A 17,989-nucleotide genomic window follows, 5' to 3' on the forward strand; every position below is an offset into this window, starting at 1 on the left:
ACATGATGATGCGGCAACAACTCAAAAGTTCAACTTTATTTTTGCGCCATACATTGAAGTTAATCAATTATTCTTCTCAAAGTGATTCCAATCAAGATTACATAATTCAAGGCTCAGCCTCGATTCAAAACCCAAAACAAAACATTCATAACACAAAAAACATTAAACATCATTGCAGTAGTATCAAACCTACTCAGTTTATTCTCAGCTTTCGGCTATTTATGTCCCAACCCAAAATCTATCAAAAAAATAAAGATGTAAAATCTTAATTTGAGCCAGTTTGCTACAGCAGGAAAATAATCCTGTAGCAACCAGAAATATAAATAATTATGTGAATTACACATGGATATTGGATATTTTTGTAGAGGTTTACATATTTTTCGTAAGGGAAAATCAAGTCTGAAATTTCAAAGCGGAAATTACAAACTACAGAAACCTTTTTAAACCTCAAATACACTACAATTTTGACATTTCAGGAAAGGAAAGTTCTCCTGCAACGGGGTGATCAAATTAAGATCCTAAATCTGTAACAATCTAAATGGGAAAATCCAGTGTTCAGTTCAGCAGAGTGTTTGTACCAGAGACAACTTTAAGAGCAGCAAAATCAAAGTCATTTCATGTAGAGATGATTCATAGCTAGACATTCCATTTTCTGTCTGCTGATATGAGATAGCACCCCTGAAGAAGATCCAGACCTTTTGGAGTGATACAATGTTGTACATTGTGGTGTTTACAATTTGTCCTTGCACACACACACACACACACACACACACACACACACACACACACACACACACACACACACACACACACACACACACACACACACACACACACACACACACACACACACACACACACACTGATGTCATCATCAGTAGCCATCCATTGAATGAATATCAACTTTCAGTCCCCCTGCGCTTTTATAAGTTACATTTTTAAACGTTGATGTCGAGCTTCTAAACAGAGGATTTGTACCCTGTGGGAAAGAAAAAACGGTTTAACAATCAATTCTACAAGAATTTAAAAGCAATTGACATTAGACAGAGCAAATGAGGACAAGGACACCATCTTACCGACTGCCATTTAGCCTTTGCCCTCTCGGCCTCAAACTTGGCGACCTCATTGCGGTCGTGGACTGAGATCAGCAGCTTCCACACCCCCAGCAGGATGAGGCCGATGGTGAGGATGGACAGAGAGACCCCCAGTACTATCATAGCTATGTTGGGGGGCTCAGGACAGTCTGGAGGGATGGAGAGAGAGAGAGAGAGAGAGAGAGAGAGAGAGAGAGAGAGAGAGAGAGAGAGAGAGAGAGAGAGAGAGAGAGACACACACACCGTTACTTCCTTCCGTTGTCATCACAGAGACACTTTTTCAAGGTGTAATTGTAATAGCAAGTTTTTTTAGCACACTTGGCGAGATAAATTCGTTGATCATTACAGTAACCGTTACCCTGGTTGTGAAAGAAATGGGGAACTTTTATGCTAATGTTACAAATATATATATTTTATATTGGTCACATGATGAGTCTGATCATTACAGTGATCAGACTCATCATTTTTTCCCGAGTGGCGCAGCGGTCTAAGGCACTGCCTGTCAGTGCTTGAGGCGTCACTACAGACACCCTGGTTCGATTCCAGGCTGTACCACAACCGGCCGTGATTGGGAGTCCCATAGGGCGGTCCACAATTGGCCCAGTGTCATCCGGGTGTGACCGGTGTAGGCTGTCATTGTAAATAAGAATTTGTTCTTAACTGACTTGTGTAGTTAAATAAAGGTGATAACAAATATAATGCGGAAGCAGATTATTGGGCATTCTGTTTCCAATGTTTCCCACTGAGATTTTCACATCTGCCTGTTAACGACTTACTGTATGTCCGGCCCCATCAGATTCACTAAGCCCCTTTACCAGTTGCATTCATTACTTCCGGAAAGGACTGTATAAAACGATTCGCCATGAATGTTTACTTTCACTTAAACTTCTGGCCTCGTTCCTTCGCTTACAACACCTTCATTCTCTCACTGTTCGTACTTTTATGTGACGTTCAAAAACCTCTCGGTGAATCTGGGCCCAAGGTGTGGCGTTGACCTTACCGTACATCTTTAGATTATACACAGTGCTCCCTATGTCTCCAGCCACCACACTGAACGAGATGAAGCAGTTGTTCTCACTCATTAGGGTACACAGCGTGGACCGGCTCTCGTCGTATTCTGAAAAAGGGACGTGGACACATGCACAGCTATGAAGATGGGATGAATGAACACGCCACATATCAACTTCCCTCTGCATTGTAATAGGACGTAAGAGGATACCTTCCTCTCTATTCTGCTGCCAATATGATTCCCATATCAAAGGCCAAGATCTATGTTGTGTGAATGTGTGTGTGTCACACCATTGTATTTCACATCTGAGTCCTGAAGATCTGGTGCGATGATCAGATACACCTCTCAGCTTGCATTAGTGTGAGCGGGTTCAAAATAAGCTCCCCTTTATAGGAACAAACCCTCAGAGTCAGGTCCTACTATTTTCAACCAGCACCACAATAGCCTCGTCTGTAGGACATGGTAAATAATATGTTCCCCTTTGTCTAGTGTCAGGTGAACACTGGACCCAGACAGTGTTCTGATGGAGAGGGTTGAAGAGAGAGTGAAGATAGGGACAAAGAGAGACACTTGATGCAGGACGGGCCAGCATACCTCCAGATCTCTGACCCATGGGGGAACTTTACATGCTAGTCTGTTTAGTACCCACACAGGACAAACAACGTGGGGTGATCATATTAAACAGGGAAGAGAAAGGGCCAGGAAAGGGAAAGTTCCCCCAGAAACGTCTTCATCAGGGTTGGCAAGGAAACAATGTCCCACTGTTGGTTGCAGAAATAGTCCGGCATCAAGCCTAGCAATCACACATTTGATTAAAAAAAGTGGTCAATCTGGACAGGTCTGTGTAATGCTGTTTCTGCTGTCACTCTCTCTCGAGTTCTCATTTCACAACATTCATTTGAATCGTATCAGTCCTGATTCGGCTACTCTTGTCTATAAACAGTTCAGACAGAAAGACAGACAGGCAGGAAGGAGTAACTGACCTGTGGAATTATTGACGAAGACGTGAGGGACGCTGCACCTTTGGACGCACTCCTCTGTGGCCTCGTCTTCTGCTTGTAGATGACACTCCACACAGGTCCTGAGGAACACACACACATACACAACATCTGTCACGTGTTGAGTGCTGGCCTTAACAGGAGGGTTATTTGTGTCCCCTGATAAAGAGTGAACAGAAGAAGCCTTGGCCAGATTTCAGTTTGTTCCCGAGGCTGCTCTCTCTCTCTCTCTCTCTGTGTGTGTGTGTAGTCTAGCACATAATGGTGGTGTCAGATGGACTGTGTGTGACAGGTCCTTTACAATGGAGAAAGGAAATACTCCAGCACTGTTGTTGGCTGTCTTTTGATGCCCTCAGGAACAAGCAGACAAATTCAGACTAGATGAGGTGAACACTATATCCCAGTACTGAAAAGAGGCGACAAACCTGGCTAGGAAAAAAAAAAGTAAAGACCGGGAAGAATCAATTAGTCAAATAAAAAGCAAAGGGCTTCGAAATACTGTAGGTAAATATGATTTGTTTTTTTTGGACGTGAAAACAGTTTCTGCTGAACATGACCCAGGTTTCACAGGATGTGGGCTAGTGTGGAACATGACCCAGGTTTCACAGGATGTGGGCTAGTGTGGTCTAGACATTTGCTATAAGTGTTGGCATCTCATCACTTTCAGTACTATATTTATTTGCTGTACTGTCTACAGTCGCTGTTGTCATTCCTGAAACACATGTCCTACAGTGCCTTCAGAAAGTATTCACACCCCAGGAGATTTTCCACATTCTGAATTTTGTGTCACTAGCCTACAAACACTATGCCATCATGTCAAAGCGGGATTATGTTTTTAAAAATGAAAAGCTGAAATGCCGTGAATCAATAAGGATTCAACCCCTTTGCTACGGCAAATCTAAATAAGTTCAGGAGTAAAAATGTGCTTTACACGTAACATAATGGACTCACTATGTGTGCAATAATAGTGTTTAACATGATTTTTTTTTATGACTATCTCATCTCTGTAACCCACACACACAATTATCTGAATGGTCCCTTAGTCGAGCAGTGAATTTCAAACACAGATTCAATCACAAAGACCAGGGATGTTTTCCAATGCCTTATTAATGACCCTTTGGATGATGTAGCAATACACACAGTCACTACAAAGATACAGGTGTCCTTCCTAACTTGCTAGAGAGGAAGGAAACCGCTCAGGGATTTCACCATGAGGCCAATGGTGACTTTAAAACAGTTACAGAGTTTAATGGCCGTGATAGGAGAAAACTGAGGATGGATCAACAACATTATTGTCAGGGCGTGAGCATTCTATGTTTTGTGTTTCTATGATTTTCTATTTCTATGTGTTCTTTTTCTTTGTGTTTGGCCAGGTGTGGTTCTCAATCAGAGGCAGCTGTCTATCGTTGTCTCTGATTGAGAACCATACTTAGGTAGCTCTTTTTTCCACCTGTGTTTGTGGGAAGTTGACTTTGTTTAGGGCACATAGCCTTTGAGCTTCACCACGCTGCACCTTGGTCCTCTCCTTTCAACAGCCGTGACAATTATAGTTACTCCAGAATACAAATATTCCTAAACATGCATACTGTTTGTAATAAGGCATTAAAGTAAGACTGCTAAAAATGTGGCAAAGAAATTAACTTCATGCCCTGAATAAAAAATGTTATGTTTGGAGCAAATCCAACACAACACATCACTGAGTACCAGTCTTCATATTTTTAAGCATGGTGGTGGCTGCATCATGTTATGGGAATGCTTGTCATCAGCAAGGACAAGGGAGTTTTTTGGGGGGGATACAAATAAACGGAATAAAGCTAAGCACAAGAAAAATCCTAGAGGAAAATCTGGTTCAGTTTTCTTTCCAACAGACACTGGGAGACAAATGCACCTTTCAGTAGGACAATAACCTAAAACACAAGGCCAAATATACACTGGAGTTGCTTACCAAGACAACATTGAATGATCCCGAATGGCCTAGTTACAGTTTTTACTTAAATCAGCTTGAAAATCAGTCAAGACTTGAAAATGGCTGTCTAGCAATGATCAACAACCAACTTGACAAAGCTTGAAGAATTTTTAAAAGAATGATATGCAATCCAGGTGTGCAAAGCTCTTACAGACTTACCCCGAAAGACTCACACCTATAATCACTGCCAAAGGTGATTCTAATGACTCAGGGATGTGAATATTTACATAAATGAGATATTTCTGGATTAAATTTTCAACACATTTGCAGAAATGTCTAAAAATAGGTTGTCACATTGTCATTATGGGGTGATGAGTGACAATTTGTATTTATTTAATCCATTTTGAATTCAGGCTGTAACACAATAAAATGTGGAATAAGTCAAGGGGCATGAATAGTTTCTGACGGCACTGTATATAGTTGAAGTCGGAAGTTTACATACACTTAGGTTGGAGTCATTAAAACTTGTTTTTCAACTACTCCACAAATTTCTTGTTAACAAACTATAGTTTTGGCAAGTCGGTTATGACATCTACTTTGTGCATGACACAAGTAATTTTTCCAACAATTGTTTACAGACAGATTATTTCACTTATAATCTGTCTGTAAATGATTTCACTTATAATCTTCCAGAAAATGATGTCATGGCTTTAGAAGCTTCTGATAGGCTAATTGACATAATTTGAGTCAATTGGGGGTGTACCTGTGGATGTATTTCAAGGCCTACCTTCAAACTCAGTGCCTCTTTGCTTGACATCATGGGAAAATCAAAAGAAACCAGCCAAAAAAATTGTAGACCTCCACAAGTCTGGTTCATCCTTGGGAGCAATTTCCAAACGCCTGAAGGTACCACGTTCATCTGTACAAACAAGAGTACGCAAGTATAAACACCATGGGACCACGAAGCCATCGTACCGCTCAGGAAGGGGACTCATTCTGCCTCCTAGAGATGAACGTACTTTGGTGCGAAAGTGCAAATCAATCCTAGAACAACAGCAAAGGACCTTGTGAAGATGCTGGAGGAAACAGGTACAAAAGTATCTATATCCACAGTAAAACGAGTCCCATATCGACATAACCTGAAAGGCCACTCAGCAAGGAAGAAGCCACTGCTCCCAAACTGCTATAAAAAAGCCAGACTACGGCATGGGGACAAAGATCGTACTTTTTGGAGAAATGTCCTCTGGTCTGATGAAACAAAAATAGAACTGTTTGGCCAAAATGACCATCGTTATGTTTGGAGAATAAAGGGGGCTGGCTTGCAAGCCGAAGAACACCATCCCAATCGTGAAGCACGGGGGTGGCAGCATCATGTTGTGGGGGTGCTTTGCTGCAGGAGGGACTGCTGCACTTCACAAAATAGATGGCATCATGAGGCAGGACAATTATGTGGATATATTGAAGCAACATCTCAAGACATCAGCCAAGAAGTTAAAGCTTGGTCGCAAATGGGTCTTCCAAATGGACAATGACCCCAAGCATACTTCCAAAGTTGTGGCAAAATGGCGTAAGGACCACAAAGTCAAGGTATTGGAGTGGCCATCACAAAGCTCTGACCTCAATCCTATAGAAAATGTGTGGGCAGAACTGAAAAAGCGTGTGCGAGCAAGGAGGCCATCAAACCTGGCTCAGTTACACCATCTCTGTCAGGAGGAATGGGCCAAAATTCACCCAACTTATTGTGGGAACCTTGTGGAAGGCTACCAGAAACGTTTGACCCAAGTTATACAATTTAAAGGCAATGCTACCAAATACTAATTGAGTGTATGTAAACTTCTGACCCACTGGGAAATGAATCATTCTCTCTGCTATTATTCTGACATTTCACATTCTTAAAATAAAGTGGTGATCCTAACTTACCTAAAACAGGGAATGTTTACTAGGATTAAATGTCAGGAATTGTGAAAAACTGAGTTTAAATGTATTTGGCTAAGGTGTATGTAAACTTCCGACTTCAACTGTGTATGACCCATTGGGAAACTGGACAGGTGTGTGTTCTTCTTACCTAGCAGAGCTACAGGAGTCTCCACAGGTAGGACACCTTTCACAGGTGTCTCCAGAGGCTCCGGGCATGGAACACACACACTTCCCGCACACACACTTCCCCCGTCCGCTGCACAGCGCTCCGTCCTCCGACACACACTTGTCCCTGCTGCTGCTGCAGTTACAGTACTCCCCCGCCCAGCCGCTCTGACACACACACTCGCCGCAGTCACAGTCCCCGTGACCTACGCACGCACGCACGCACGCACACACACACACACACACACACACACACAGACACACACACACACAGACACACACACAGACACACACGCACGCACACACACACACACACACACACACACACACACACACACACACACACACACACACACACACACACACACACACATTAGCACGCAAGTATATCCTGTTGCAATATTCTAAGGTCATATGTTATATTACTGTGTCAGTGTGATGTCAGTACATTGTCTGTTTTCATCAAAAGAGGAAGAGGTGAAACCACAATGCTCGTCATGGAAGTCCATGTTTCGACCGTACGTACACACCTCCACAGAGGACCCCTCGGAACCTCACACACGAGAAGTCGTCACACTCGCAGTAGGCCCCGTAGACACGTCCGAAACTAGACGGGTGACACACACACTGGCCGCAGAAACACTCCCCTTGCCCGCTACAGGACTCCGGAGCGCCACTGGCCTTGCAGTTACTGCTCTGGACGCTCTCCTCCGTACACTCACACTTGGAACCCATGTACCCTGGATCACACAGACAGGAGCCACACTCCAGAGATCCACGGCCCAGGCTGCAGTGGCTGCTGTTGGGTTCGGGGGTCTGGTGACAGGCACAGGAGCACAGGGACTCCAGGTCTATCTCCAGGGGGTCCTGAAAGCCCACCGGTTTGATGAGGAAACGCTGGGGACCGTCGAGACACTCAGAGAGTTCTACAGTCACGTTGAAGGAGACCTGGGAATCACAGAGATTGAAGGGTGGATGTTATAGCATACATGCTTTGAGGTGGCTGTATAGTCAGTTGGAAACTTGTTACGACAAGAGGAAAATATAGGAATATTGTTCTTGAATATCACTGACCAACTGACCAGCAAAATGGGAACAAACCGTGTCTCCAGCTTTGACGTTGGAGCATCGTTTCTGTCCAGGTAGTACCGTGCCATCCTGACAGATCGCTGTGAAGGAGATCTGTAGATCCTCCGTGTCTCCTAGTACCTCCAGCTCTATCTCAGAGCGCAGCTCCTAAAAACACAAAGGTAACCTATAACAGGGCCATGGTTAAGTCCTAGTCCTGTGTGTGTATGTGTGCGCGTGAATGTGTGTGTGTGAGAGAGAGAGAGAGAGAGAGAGAGAGAGAGAGAGAGAGAGAGAGAGAGAGAGAGAGTGAAAGAGAAAGAGAGAGAGAGAGTGAAAGAGAGAGAGAGTGAAAGAGAGAGAGAGAGAGAGAGAGAGAGAGAGGGAGAGAGAGAGTGAAAGAGAGAGAGTGAAAGAGAGAGAGAGAGGGAGAGAGAGAGAGAAAGCGAGAGAGAGAGAGAGAGAGAGAGAGAGAGAGAGAGAGAGAGAGAGAGAGAGAGAGAGAGAGAGAGAGAGAGAGAGAGAGAGAAAGGGAACCATTATAAGCTTCTGCAACCACTGACTTCTTACTCACTTTCTAAGGCTACGGTATGCTCCAACACTGCTAAGGTTTGCCCAGCTGGGCCTATTCATTCATAGTCTTCCACTATATAGGTAAGTCCCTTTCTCTGAGTGGTGTGAGTCATGATCCCAGTAACTTCCCAGGTATTCCGTCAAGCTCCCAGGTTTCCCAGGTGTTATTTGCCAATCACCACAGGGTACAGTGAGGTAGATATGACTCTAGGGACTCTTTCTCTTAGTCAACACAGTGTTGACAGATTATATTTTTATCCTTTCAGTTCCTTCAGGCCTTCGGGGAAGATGTGGTCTGTGTGATGCGTGAGAGAAAAAGCTTGAGCTGAGACACAGCTGGAGCAGTAGTGTACTCGCGGTACAGTGTACTATGACGAGCACTAAATCAATATCTAGTTATCCCCAAAATAAGGGGGGCTAATGTGGCTAACCTCTTAATAGCTTTCACACAAAGTATGTCCTGTACATTTCTTATTATGCTAGATGCTAAGTGCTTGCCATTAGCTCGGTATTGAATAAAGCTCTCAGTGAAGCCCCTTGGCATAGCTAGACTTGGCTATGGTAGGCTGTTCAGGAAGCGTCTGCTGAAATTATTAGAAGCTGTGGGTCGACTCTCATCACCGTCAACGCACACGTACACACACCACTCGCGCATACCCTCGTGCATACACTCGTACACACACACACGCGCGCTGCCTGTAGGCCTGAAGCCAATAGGGATTAGACTGTAGGGAGGAACACAGAGCCACGACAGAGGATCAAACAGCAGGGGCGAGTACAGGCCTGCTGACAGCATATCGAGGTGCAGAGAGGAGAGGGAGAGAGGGGGGAAGGAACGGAGAGACGGGGATGAGAGGGGGAGGGAGAGGAGGGAGAGAGAAGAGAAGAGATAAACAGAAAGGAAGATTCTAACCCGAGGCAGCTAGTCAGAGGTCCCTACGGCCATGTACTCAGCAAGTCTCAATAGTCCTGCTAACTAACAAACACACTGTACACCCACAGTGACAGAATCGGACTCTTACTTTATACGCCGTCACAATCAGTTCCAGGATGTTCCTTGAATCTGATTCCAGAACCCCCACAGTGGCACCAGGTATGAAATGTGCATAGTTCTGAGATAAAACACACAACAGACACACTGTTACTGTTTATGTAGATTGGACGACCAGTCACAGCAACATCATAAGGAAATAAGTTCAACCCAAAACAGGAAGAAGAGAGCGCTTGTTCCAACACGCCCACTGAGAGCCCTTAGCGAATCAAACATGATAACCTCAACGATACACAGAGATACATGTTCCTTCTCCATTCCATAACCCGGCTTACCGCATACCTCGTTTCAACCCGGTGTTTTCTAACAGGTAAACGTCACATTGCTGTTGGGAAAAGGACAATGGAGGGAGAAGGAGAAGTTCTCACCTCGTAGTTGTGTTTCTGATTTTCCGTCACAGCGAATATAAGCAGGATATTGTTGTCCACCAGTTTATCCATCAGCTGTCCCAGAGTTGGGTATTCCTGGATGGACAAAGTCAGTATTTTAAAACCTCAGACCGTCGTATTTCATCCCAATGAATGAACCAATTACATGTATTTCTAAAGCCCTTTTCACATCAACAGTAATAAAAAAGTACTTTACAGTCACCCGGCCTAGACCCCAAAGAGCCAGTAGTCATTACAGTAAAGGGACACTCCTTCACCATGGATAGGAATGAAAGCCATATTATAGCATCATAAACGGTGAATCACAGTATTACAACCCCAGTCATAGAAACAATGAATGAATCTGATGTGACTGTCCCCTTACCAGATGGGCAGCCATAGAGTATTCATTGTTGCTGTCCAGATGGCACTCCCCGTCGTTAGGGACGACGATGCCTGACATCTTGCTGTCCATCCCAAAGTGAGAGTCGGCGTCGCTCACAAACACCAGCAGGCGCATGGAGTCGTTCCTCCAGCCTATCTTGTCCTAACAGGAAGAGACGAGAGATTATTATACCGCAATAATACTACAGTCCGTTGTCAAAGAACACCTGAAGTTCCCTTGAAAAATGAAGATATTCTATCCCCTTCCCTTATATTCTATTCTGCAGTATTATTTTCTATTCAGCTCTATTCTCTTCTGTTAAAATGGGTACCATCTTTGGGGACAAATCAAATCAAACCTGAACCACAGGCTCTCTCACTTACGCCACAGACAGCAGCCTGCATAATGGCATCGAAGCCACACTCCGGCAGGTCGATGTTGGCAGACACACGCTGGTTGGTGATGATACTGTTGAACTTCTCTGTGCTGCTGGTGAGGGGGAGGACGTGTTTGTATCCAAACGTTGGCAGACAGCTCTCATCCACACTCCTGCATGGGAATTCCATACAGAAACATAGTGTATTACATCTATGACCAGGGCTCCCACTCTAAGACAAATTCAAAAGAACAGAACTTTCCACGACTTTCCATGTCTACAGATGAGACTTTGAGGGCCAAATATTTCCATCACTGTTTAACTAATTCTTTATTACTAGTTATTACTGTTACTTACAACAAGTAAGCGTGTTATAAACATACTCAAAAACACTGTGTCGTTTACTAAGCTCTTTTAGTGAGAAAATCTGTCTCTTCCACAGAAAGATGGTCCTTTGTAGCTTAGTTGGTAGAGTATGGCCCTTGTAACGCCAGGGTAGTGGGGTTTGATTCCCGGGACCAACCACAAATATGTACGCATGACTGTAAGTCACTTTGGATAAAAGTGTCTGCTAAATGCATATATTATATTATTATATAAAAAAAGTGGTCTTCATTTGTACTTCAACCATAGTGTTACAAATGGTTTTCATTGAATTTCTCACAACCATACTGTACCCTACCTACAAGGGTTCTCCAGCTCTCCAGGAGTGATCTTAATGAACGGGAGGACTGGTTTCTCAACGAAGGACCCGAATCCAAGTCTGAATTTACTGGTGAGCTTTGCCATCTCTTTGGACAGGGTGGAGCCCAAGTCTTTAATCATCTCCAGGTCGTCAATCATGGAGGCTGAGAGGTCCATCAGGTAGTAGATGTCTACAGGGTAGTCCTCTGTCTGCTGCACACTGATCTGGAAGGTCACCTCACTGCCTGAACGAAAAAATAAGAAATAGAATAGAGTGTTTTCTGTCTCTCTCTCCGGGCTCTGTTCAGTTCAAGGTCTGACCATGCTAGTGAGAAATTATATTCATAGTATTATCTTTATGTGATAAATTGTGTGACAATATTCATTAAACATCCTTCATTCATCAAAAAGAGTTTCTAAATCAACTTCAAATCACCGCCAGGCCAACATTTACACACAGTGTGAGCAGTGAGCAGTGTACCCAATAGCTGTATAAATAATGGACACAGCGACTGCCCCAGGTCTCCATCAGTAACTGTATAAATAAAGGATTACCAGTTCTGAGTTTGAGGGCCATCTTCTGTGGTGATATCTGTGTGCTGTTGGTATTCCCCGTTTTCTTCCCGAGAGGCTGGTCCTTGTGGACCTCGGAGTTGGTCACAGGAAATTCTACCAGGTCCTGGGCACAGCCTCTCTCTAGGAGGACGTACGGCGTGTCACATCGCTCACTAATTAAAAACGAGTCTGTGAAATTCTGAGAGGTTAAAAACACCACAAGGTTTTACTCCCACATTACAACCAATCTAACACAGAGACTCTTAACATATTTTATTGGTGTTTCGTCAGTCAATAGTTATATTCATACTACAGTACTAACTTAAAAGTAGAACTTCTAAAGATCATTTACAAATATTGTCATCATTAAATCATTGAACAATATTTTTTTGACTCTGCACTGCAATTTGCTCCATCAACAACATGTCATATCAGTATTCCATTTCAAGTTAGGCTAGTTGCACATTTATGAATTCATGATATGTTTTCCTACTGGACTAGCAACAATGTTATGCCCTAGATCAGCGTTCCTCAATAGGCAGTGATTTTATTTTGCCCCCAAAGTTCTGTGCAAAATATAGATATATAGTTTTATATATTTTTAATATACATTTCCTTCTTGGACATAAAAGACTGTAAAATCAGCAAGAAATGACGTCAAATTAATTTTTATTCAGGAAATTGTTCCCTAGTTTTCCCACGCATAAATAGAGAGGCAAATGTGATCGTATCCAAATGTAATTCAAGTTTGAAATTATTCTGTTTTTGTCAAATATTTAATCTGTTTGGAACTCTTGCGGTCAATTTGCAATGCACACGTTATTTAGAACTATAACGCGGCCCCCCGACCATCGGCTCAAGGAAAGATCGTCCCACGGCTGAATGTAATTGGGTTCCCCTGACCTAGATGTATAGCCTACCTCTTGTGTGCACCATGCACAGTGGGGACCCAGCTGGAGACACTCGTCACAAGTCACTGCGCTGCCAACCGAACATGTTCCTACATGGACACCACACGGGGAATATAGAATATAGAAGTGGTCAGCGTGGTTGGCCCTGTCTAGCACGGGTTACATTTTCTCACGGCACTGATGCCTGGAATGTAATACTATAGTATATCAATATATGAATGAAGTTTTAGTGCCTCTGCCTTTGTGATGCGCCTGGTTAATTTGCGCATGAATAACTAGAGCAAATGATAGGTTATGTCATCATGAAACATCACAATAATAATTGTGTGTGTGCGTGGGGGGTATAAATAAATATTTGTATATATAAACCACTGGATCAAATAAATTAATTTAAATGTAATCAATAAATTGCATTAATGTATGACGTGGAATATTTACCTGTATAAACGTATAATAAAGCTTTTATAATACAGGGAAAAATCTGGATATACTGCAGTTACATGTAACCTTGAAAGGAGAAGTTAATGAAGTTATTTAATCAAAGCCGTTTGATCCGGTCTCTAGTCTTACCCTCCACGTTGTTGATCCAATGCCGAAGAATCAGGACCAGAAGTACAGCAATCCCCATTGGTCCTCGCGGTTACTGCTATAGGGATATGAAAGAACAACAAAACATTCTCTGGCACTTTAATATGTAGAGTAAAAGTAACAAAACAAATAGGTATTTCCAGCCTTAGTAAGTTTCTCTTGGTATCACTGTCTAGGCTAAACGACAAGAGAATGCGCCGTCTTTCTTACCTGGCAGGAAAGACGTTGAGTGCCTGCGTGGTTCAGACATTCTTACCTGCCCAGCCTTTTATGTTCACTTCCGTACAGGTGAGAACATAAACGGAACGGGACTACAGAGAGTGAGTGAGTGGGTGAGAAGTGAGTGTGTGGGTGAGAAGTGAGTGTGCGGGCGTGAGTTATGAGTGAAGTGAGGCCGGACAACGGGTACATTGATCTGGGTTTTATTTCAATGGAAGATTATTTGATAATCGAAATATAACAGAAATTAACTTGTATTTTTACATATATATATATATATTTTAAACCAATGTTATTTTGTAAGCCTGCAATCTCAAACTGTTATAACAAATATTGAAGTGCAGGTTATGAGATAAATGATCAAATCCATGTAACTATTTGTACACACAAAATAATAACTTTGAAATAGTGTTTAAATATGGGGAAATAGCATGTTTCATTCTGCCTTTCTAAATAAGCATGTTATGTGTCCTAGGACTGATCATTCTTCATTTTAAATCTGCCATGACAGAAATAATTCCCTCTTTACTGGACCTCTGTTTCACTGCAAAATATATAGGCTAGTGTTGATACTTTGAATATGAGTATTGATGCAGTTACGAAGCCATAGTATTTGTAAGGTGTGTAAATTGAAGTATGCTTATACACGGGTAATTCACTTGTATTAATGCCTCATGACCTATAATGACAACCTGATACATACCTAGGCCAGTAGGCCAATTCCCTAGTGATCACAAATGAATATAATATTTGCCATTTAGCAGACACTGAAATACAAAGCGACTTAGAGCAATGCGTGCATACATTTTACATATGGGCGGCTCCAGCAGGAATCGTACACACAACCTTTGGCATTGCGAGCGCCATGCTCTACCGACTGAGCATCACAGGACCAAATGAACTAGATCAAGTCAAATCCCTGCGGTTGTAAAACATCATACTTTCGAACTTCCAGGATATGCAACAGAATACTTACCCATAGTTCAGTGGGTCACGATTGCCTGTCTGTCAATGTGTTGCATTATATGGTCAATCATGTCTTCACTGCCTTGTTCTTGAAATGTATTATATTATGGCACACATTGTCTTGTCTGTAGCATTTTTTCACTATAACAGGTCTCCATCAAGTGTTGTTTATTGGCTTTAACATCATACTCTATTCTATGTTGTATTTACCCATAAAGCAATGTGACTGGATCCATTGTTGAGCTGTGTATAAAGGCGGGTGTAGGCCAACGTGATAACCGTTGTTTATAGGGACAACCAACCATCCAGGCTTGCCAGACCATAAGTCATTACCCCTGAATTACCCAGACGAGATAACCCCTGAATTACCCAGACTAGATACTGCAACTGAAAAAATACGTTAATATTTAATACGACCAACCCCTCAGAAATGTGCATATCTCAAGGGTTACTTTAGATTTAATGATTAACAGTAGGGACAAAAAATACGTCTCGGGCTCTTTTGAAAAGTAGTCTGTTGCTCAATACAAATATCCTCATAAGTTTATGTGTGTGTGTGTGTGTGTGTGTGTGTGTGTGTGTGTGTGTGTGTGTGTGTGTGTGTGTGTGTGTGTGTGTGTGTGTGTGTGTGTGTGTGTGTGTGTGTGTGTGTGTGTGTGTGTGTGTGTGTGTGTATGTAACCTGTGAGTGAATAGGCGTGAATGTGTGTGTGCGTAGCACATGGAGTGTGTGTCTTAACAGGCGGAGTGTGTAGGTGGGGAACAATTGACAGCTGCAGTGTGGATTTCTCAGCTCGTCCGTTCCAGACGGAATATCCTACTAAAGCAGTATCACACCCCTCCGAATCGCAGTAAGCCCCTCATCTGTTACTCCAAACCCCCTCCTCTCCTTCTCTGTTACTATCCCCCTCTCCTATGCTCCCTTCTCCACTTCTCCTCTCATATTTACTCATCTCTCCAAATGATTCTTCCATTATAATCTCTCCTATAGTCTACTCGTCTTTTCTCCAGTCTTCCGCCAGCGTCATCCTTACTCCTGTCCTCCTCCACCCCCAGAGGCACCCAGCTGTCTGTCATTCCCACTGTCATGGATGGAGTGACAGTGTAACGACAGCCCTTGCCCTCTGCCACTTTGCAGCTCCCTCCATTCTCTATCTGACTAGAGGACAAACATTTGTACAGGTGTGCCACCGCTGTTCAGAGAAAGTACACAGGCCACCCATAAACATCTTTAAAACATACACTAGTGTGACCTTTTAAAATATCATCTGTCGCTATCTGACAACTCAGCTACCCATTCATTCATTAAATTGTCCTACCTAATTGTCCTACCTAATTGTCCTACTTAACCAGCTTAGATATCCATTAACTCATTAAACTGTCCAACCTAGTTGTCCTACCTAATCCACTCAGGTCATTCATTACATTGTCCTACTTAATAGACTTACCTTACCATGTCCATTCTTTCATTAAATTGTCCTACCTAACCAGCCCAGATATGCATTCATTCATTAAATGATCCTACCTAACCAGCCCAGATAATCATTATTTCATTAAAGTGTCCTATCTAACCAGCCCAGATATCCATTCTTTCATTCAAAGTGTCCTACCTAACCAGCCAGTGTCCCAAAAAGTGTTCTCCAGCATGTCAATAAGCCAATCTTTGGGTCAGATGGTCATGTCTAACCATACAGAGAGAAATAGAAAAAACTTCTGTTCATCTTCATTGTTGCTTTCCCAAGGTTTCATTCCCACCATCAGTCACAATGTGAGGGAAGGAAGACTCTCCCACACAAAACCTGCCAGCATTCCTAACTAGACTCCAACCTCTACTTCCGTTGTTGAGACATGAACATGATATTGGCTTCGTCAAGTTAAGGGATTCATAAGAAACTGAATCCTAGTCATTACTCCTAGTTATTCCTTACAATGAGATGCCTGCTCCGGGTTGTACGCAGTGCTGTGTGATATGATATCACAGATATATCAGTGTGTGTGTGCCGGGCGGGCCGTGTCAACACACAGTACATCACAACGGTCGGCACTGCAATGAGGCAACTCACCTACAGGAGCCTCCTCTGGTACCATGCTGCCCTGTCAAAGGGCCGCTGCGTCCTTGTCACCGCCTGACAAATGGTGGGAGAGGAATCAGGGAGACGTCGCCACTGCCGCCGGCCCTCAAAACGTCCAGTTCCAACTGCAGCCCTGGGCAGGAGTAACTATAAACCTACAGTAACAGACAGCTTTATGAAGCATGACGCTGCCTGTCCCTCTCACCCTCCCCACTGCCCATGCTCCCAGGCTGATGGGGGTGGAGGGGTGCTGATGAGTGATGGCAGCAACTGCTGGTGGGTCTGAGACATACAAATAACAGCCGCCTTCATTAGAGAGGGATGGTAGCACAGTGGCAGTGATCCAGATTGACTGACAGGCCAAATGTGCCAGCGTTGCCCTCTCTTGGTTGACGCAGTAGGCTACAGCTCCCCGTGGGGAACTTCTGTCAAGATGTAAAGCACAAAAATCTGTTGTTTTTGTCGCTGTCTTGTGTTTGGAAGTGAATATCAAGCCCAGTGAGTTAATTGAAACAAGTGCAGAGGAGGGACAGAGATGAAAGGAGTGACGGTGTATTAATGTTATCCCTTCCCTGTGGTGGTATGATTGGAATGTGTGTGTGTATAAAAGAGTTACGGAGAGAGAGAGAGAGAGAGAGAGAGAGAGAGAGAGAGACAGAGACAGAGAGAGGAGAGAGAGAGAGAGAGGACAAGGTGACAGATGTACATCGTAGGGATGAGAGTCAGATGAGTTCAGTAAAACTGCACATTCAGGCAAGGCATTATTCCCAGAAGTCAATGTGGTCACCATTCTGGTTCCAAATGGCTACCAGGCTAATCAAGCTGACTCTTTGCCATGTGGTACAGTTACCCTCTACTACTGTAGAGTAAAACACATTAGTCGCTTTTTACATTGCTATTGAAAAATGTATCCATAGGCTATACTGTGACCACATAAAGACACGTGGCAGAAACGTTTATTTAAAGGTCAATCAGCCCCTTTCCTATGAAATGCCATTGAACAGAAATTAGTGAATGAATCAAGACACTAGATACCACAGACCCTCTCAATGTCTGCACCCCCGATGTCTGCACAGGCACCCCCA

At 43.3% G+C, this 17,989-nt stretch overlaps 1 protein-coding gene across 3 annotated transcripts; it reads right to left on the minus strand.

Annotated features, from left to right (window-relative positions):
- Positions 1–6: 6 nt before the first annotated feature.
- On the minus strand, positions 7–17,189 carry LOC129840715 (integrin beta-6-like). 3 transcript variants are annotated; one of them, XM_055908819.1, is made up of 16 exons: positions 16,896–17,189; positions 13,631–13,706; positions 13,070–13,149; positions 12,150–12,348; positions 11,593–11,839; positions 10,918–11,083; positions 10,535–10,696; positions 10,150–10,245; positions 9,753–9,842; positions 8,191–8,325; positions 7,620–8,037; positions 7,073–7,295; positions 3,087–3,184; positions 2,095–2,211; positions 1,077–1,243; positions 7–979 (listed from the first exon to the last, which is right to left on the minus strand). In XM_055908819.1, exons 2-16 carry the CDS (start codon positions 13,686–13,688, stop codon positions 875–877), a joined length of 2,361 nt encoding a protein of 786 aa, XP_055764794.1. In that variant the 5' UTR covers positions 13,689–13,706; positions 16,896–17,189; the 3' UTR covers positions 7–874. The 3 variants fall into 3 exon arrangements, with proteins under 3 accessions (XP_055764794.1, XP_055764795.1, XP_055764796.1); XM_055908820.1 differs by lacking the exon at positions 16,896–17,189 and adding an exon at positions 13,859–15,378; XM_055908821.1 differs by lacking the exon at positions 16,896–17,189 and having other exon boundaries at positions 12,150–12,338.
- Positions 17,190–17,989: the final 800 nt, after the last annotated feature.

Source organism: Salvelinus fontinalis, chromosome 41 (genome assembly GCF_029448725.1).
Source record: "Salvelinus fontinalis isolate EN_2023a chromosome 41, ASM2944872v1, whole genome shotgun sequence".
NCBI classification, from domain to species: domain Eukaryota; kingdom Metazoa; phylum Chordata; class Actinopteri; order Salmoniformes; family Salmonidae; genus Salvelinus; species Salvelinus fontinalis.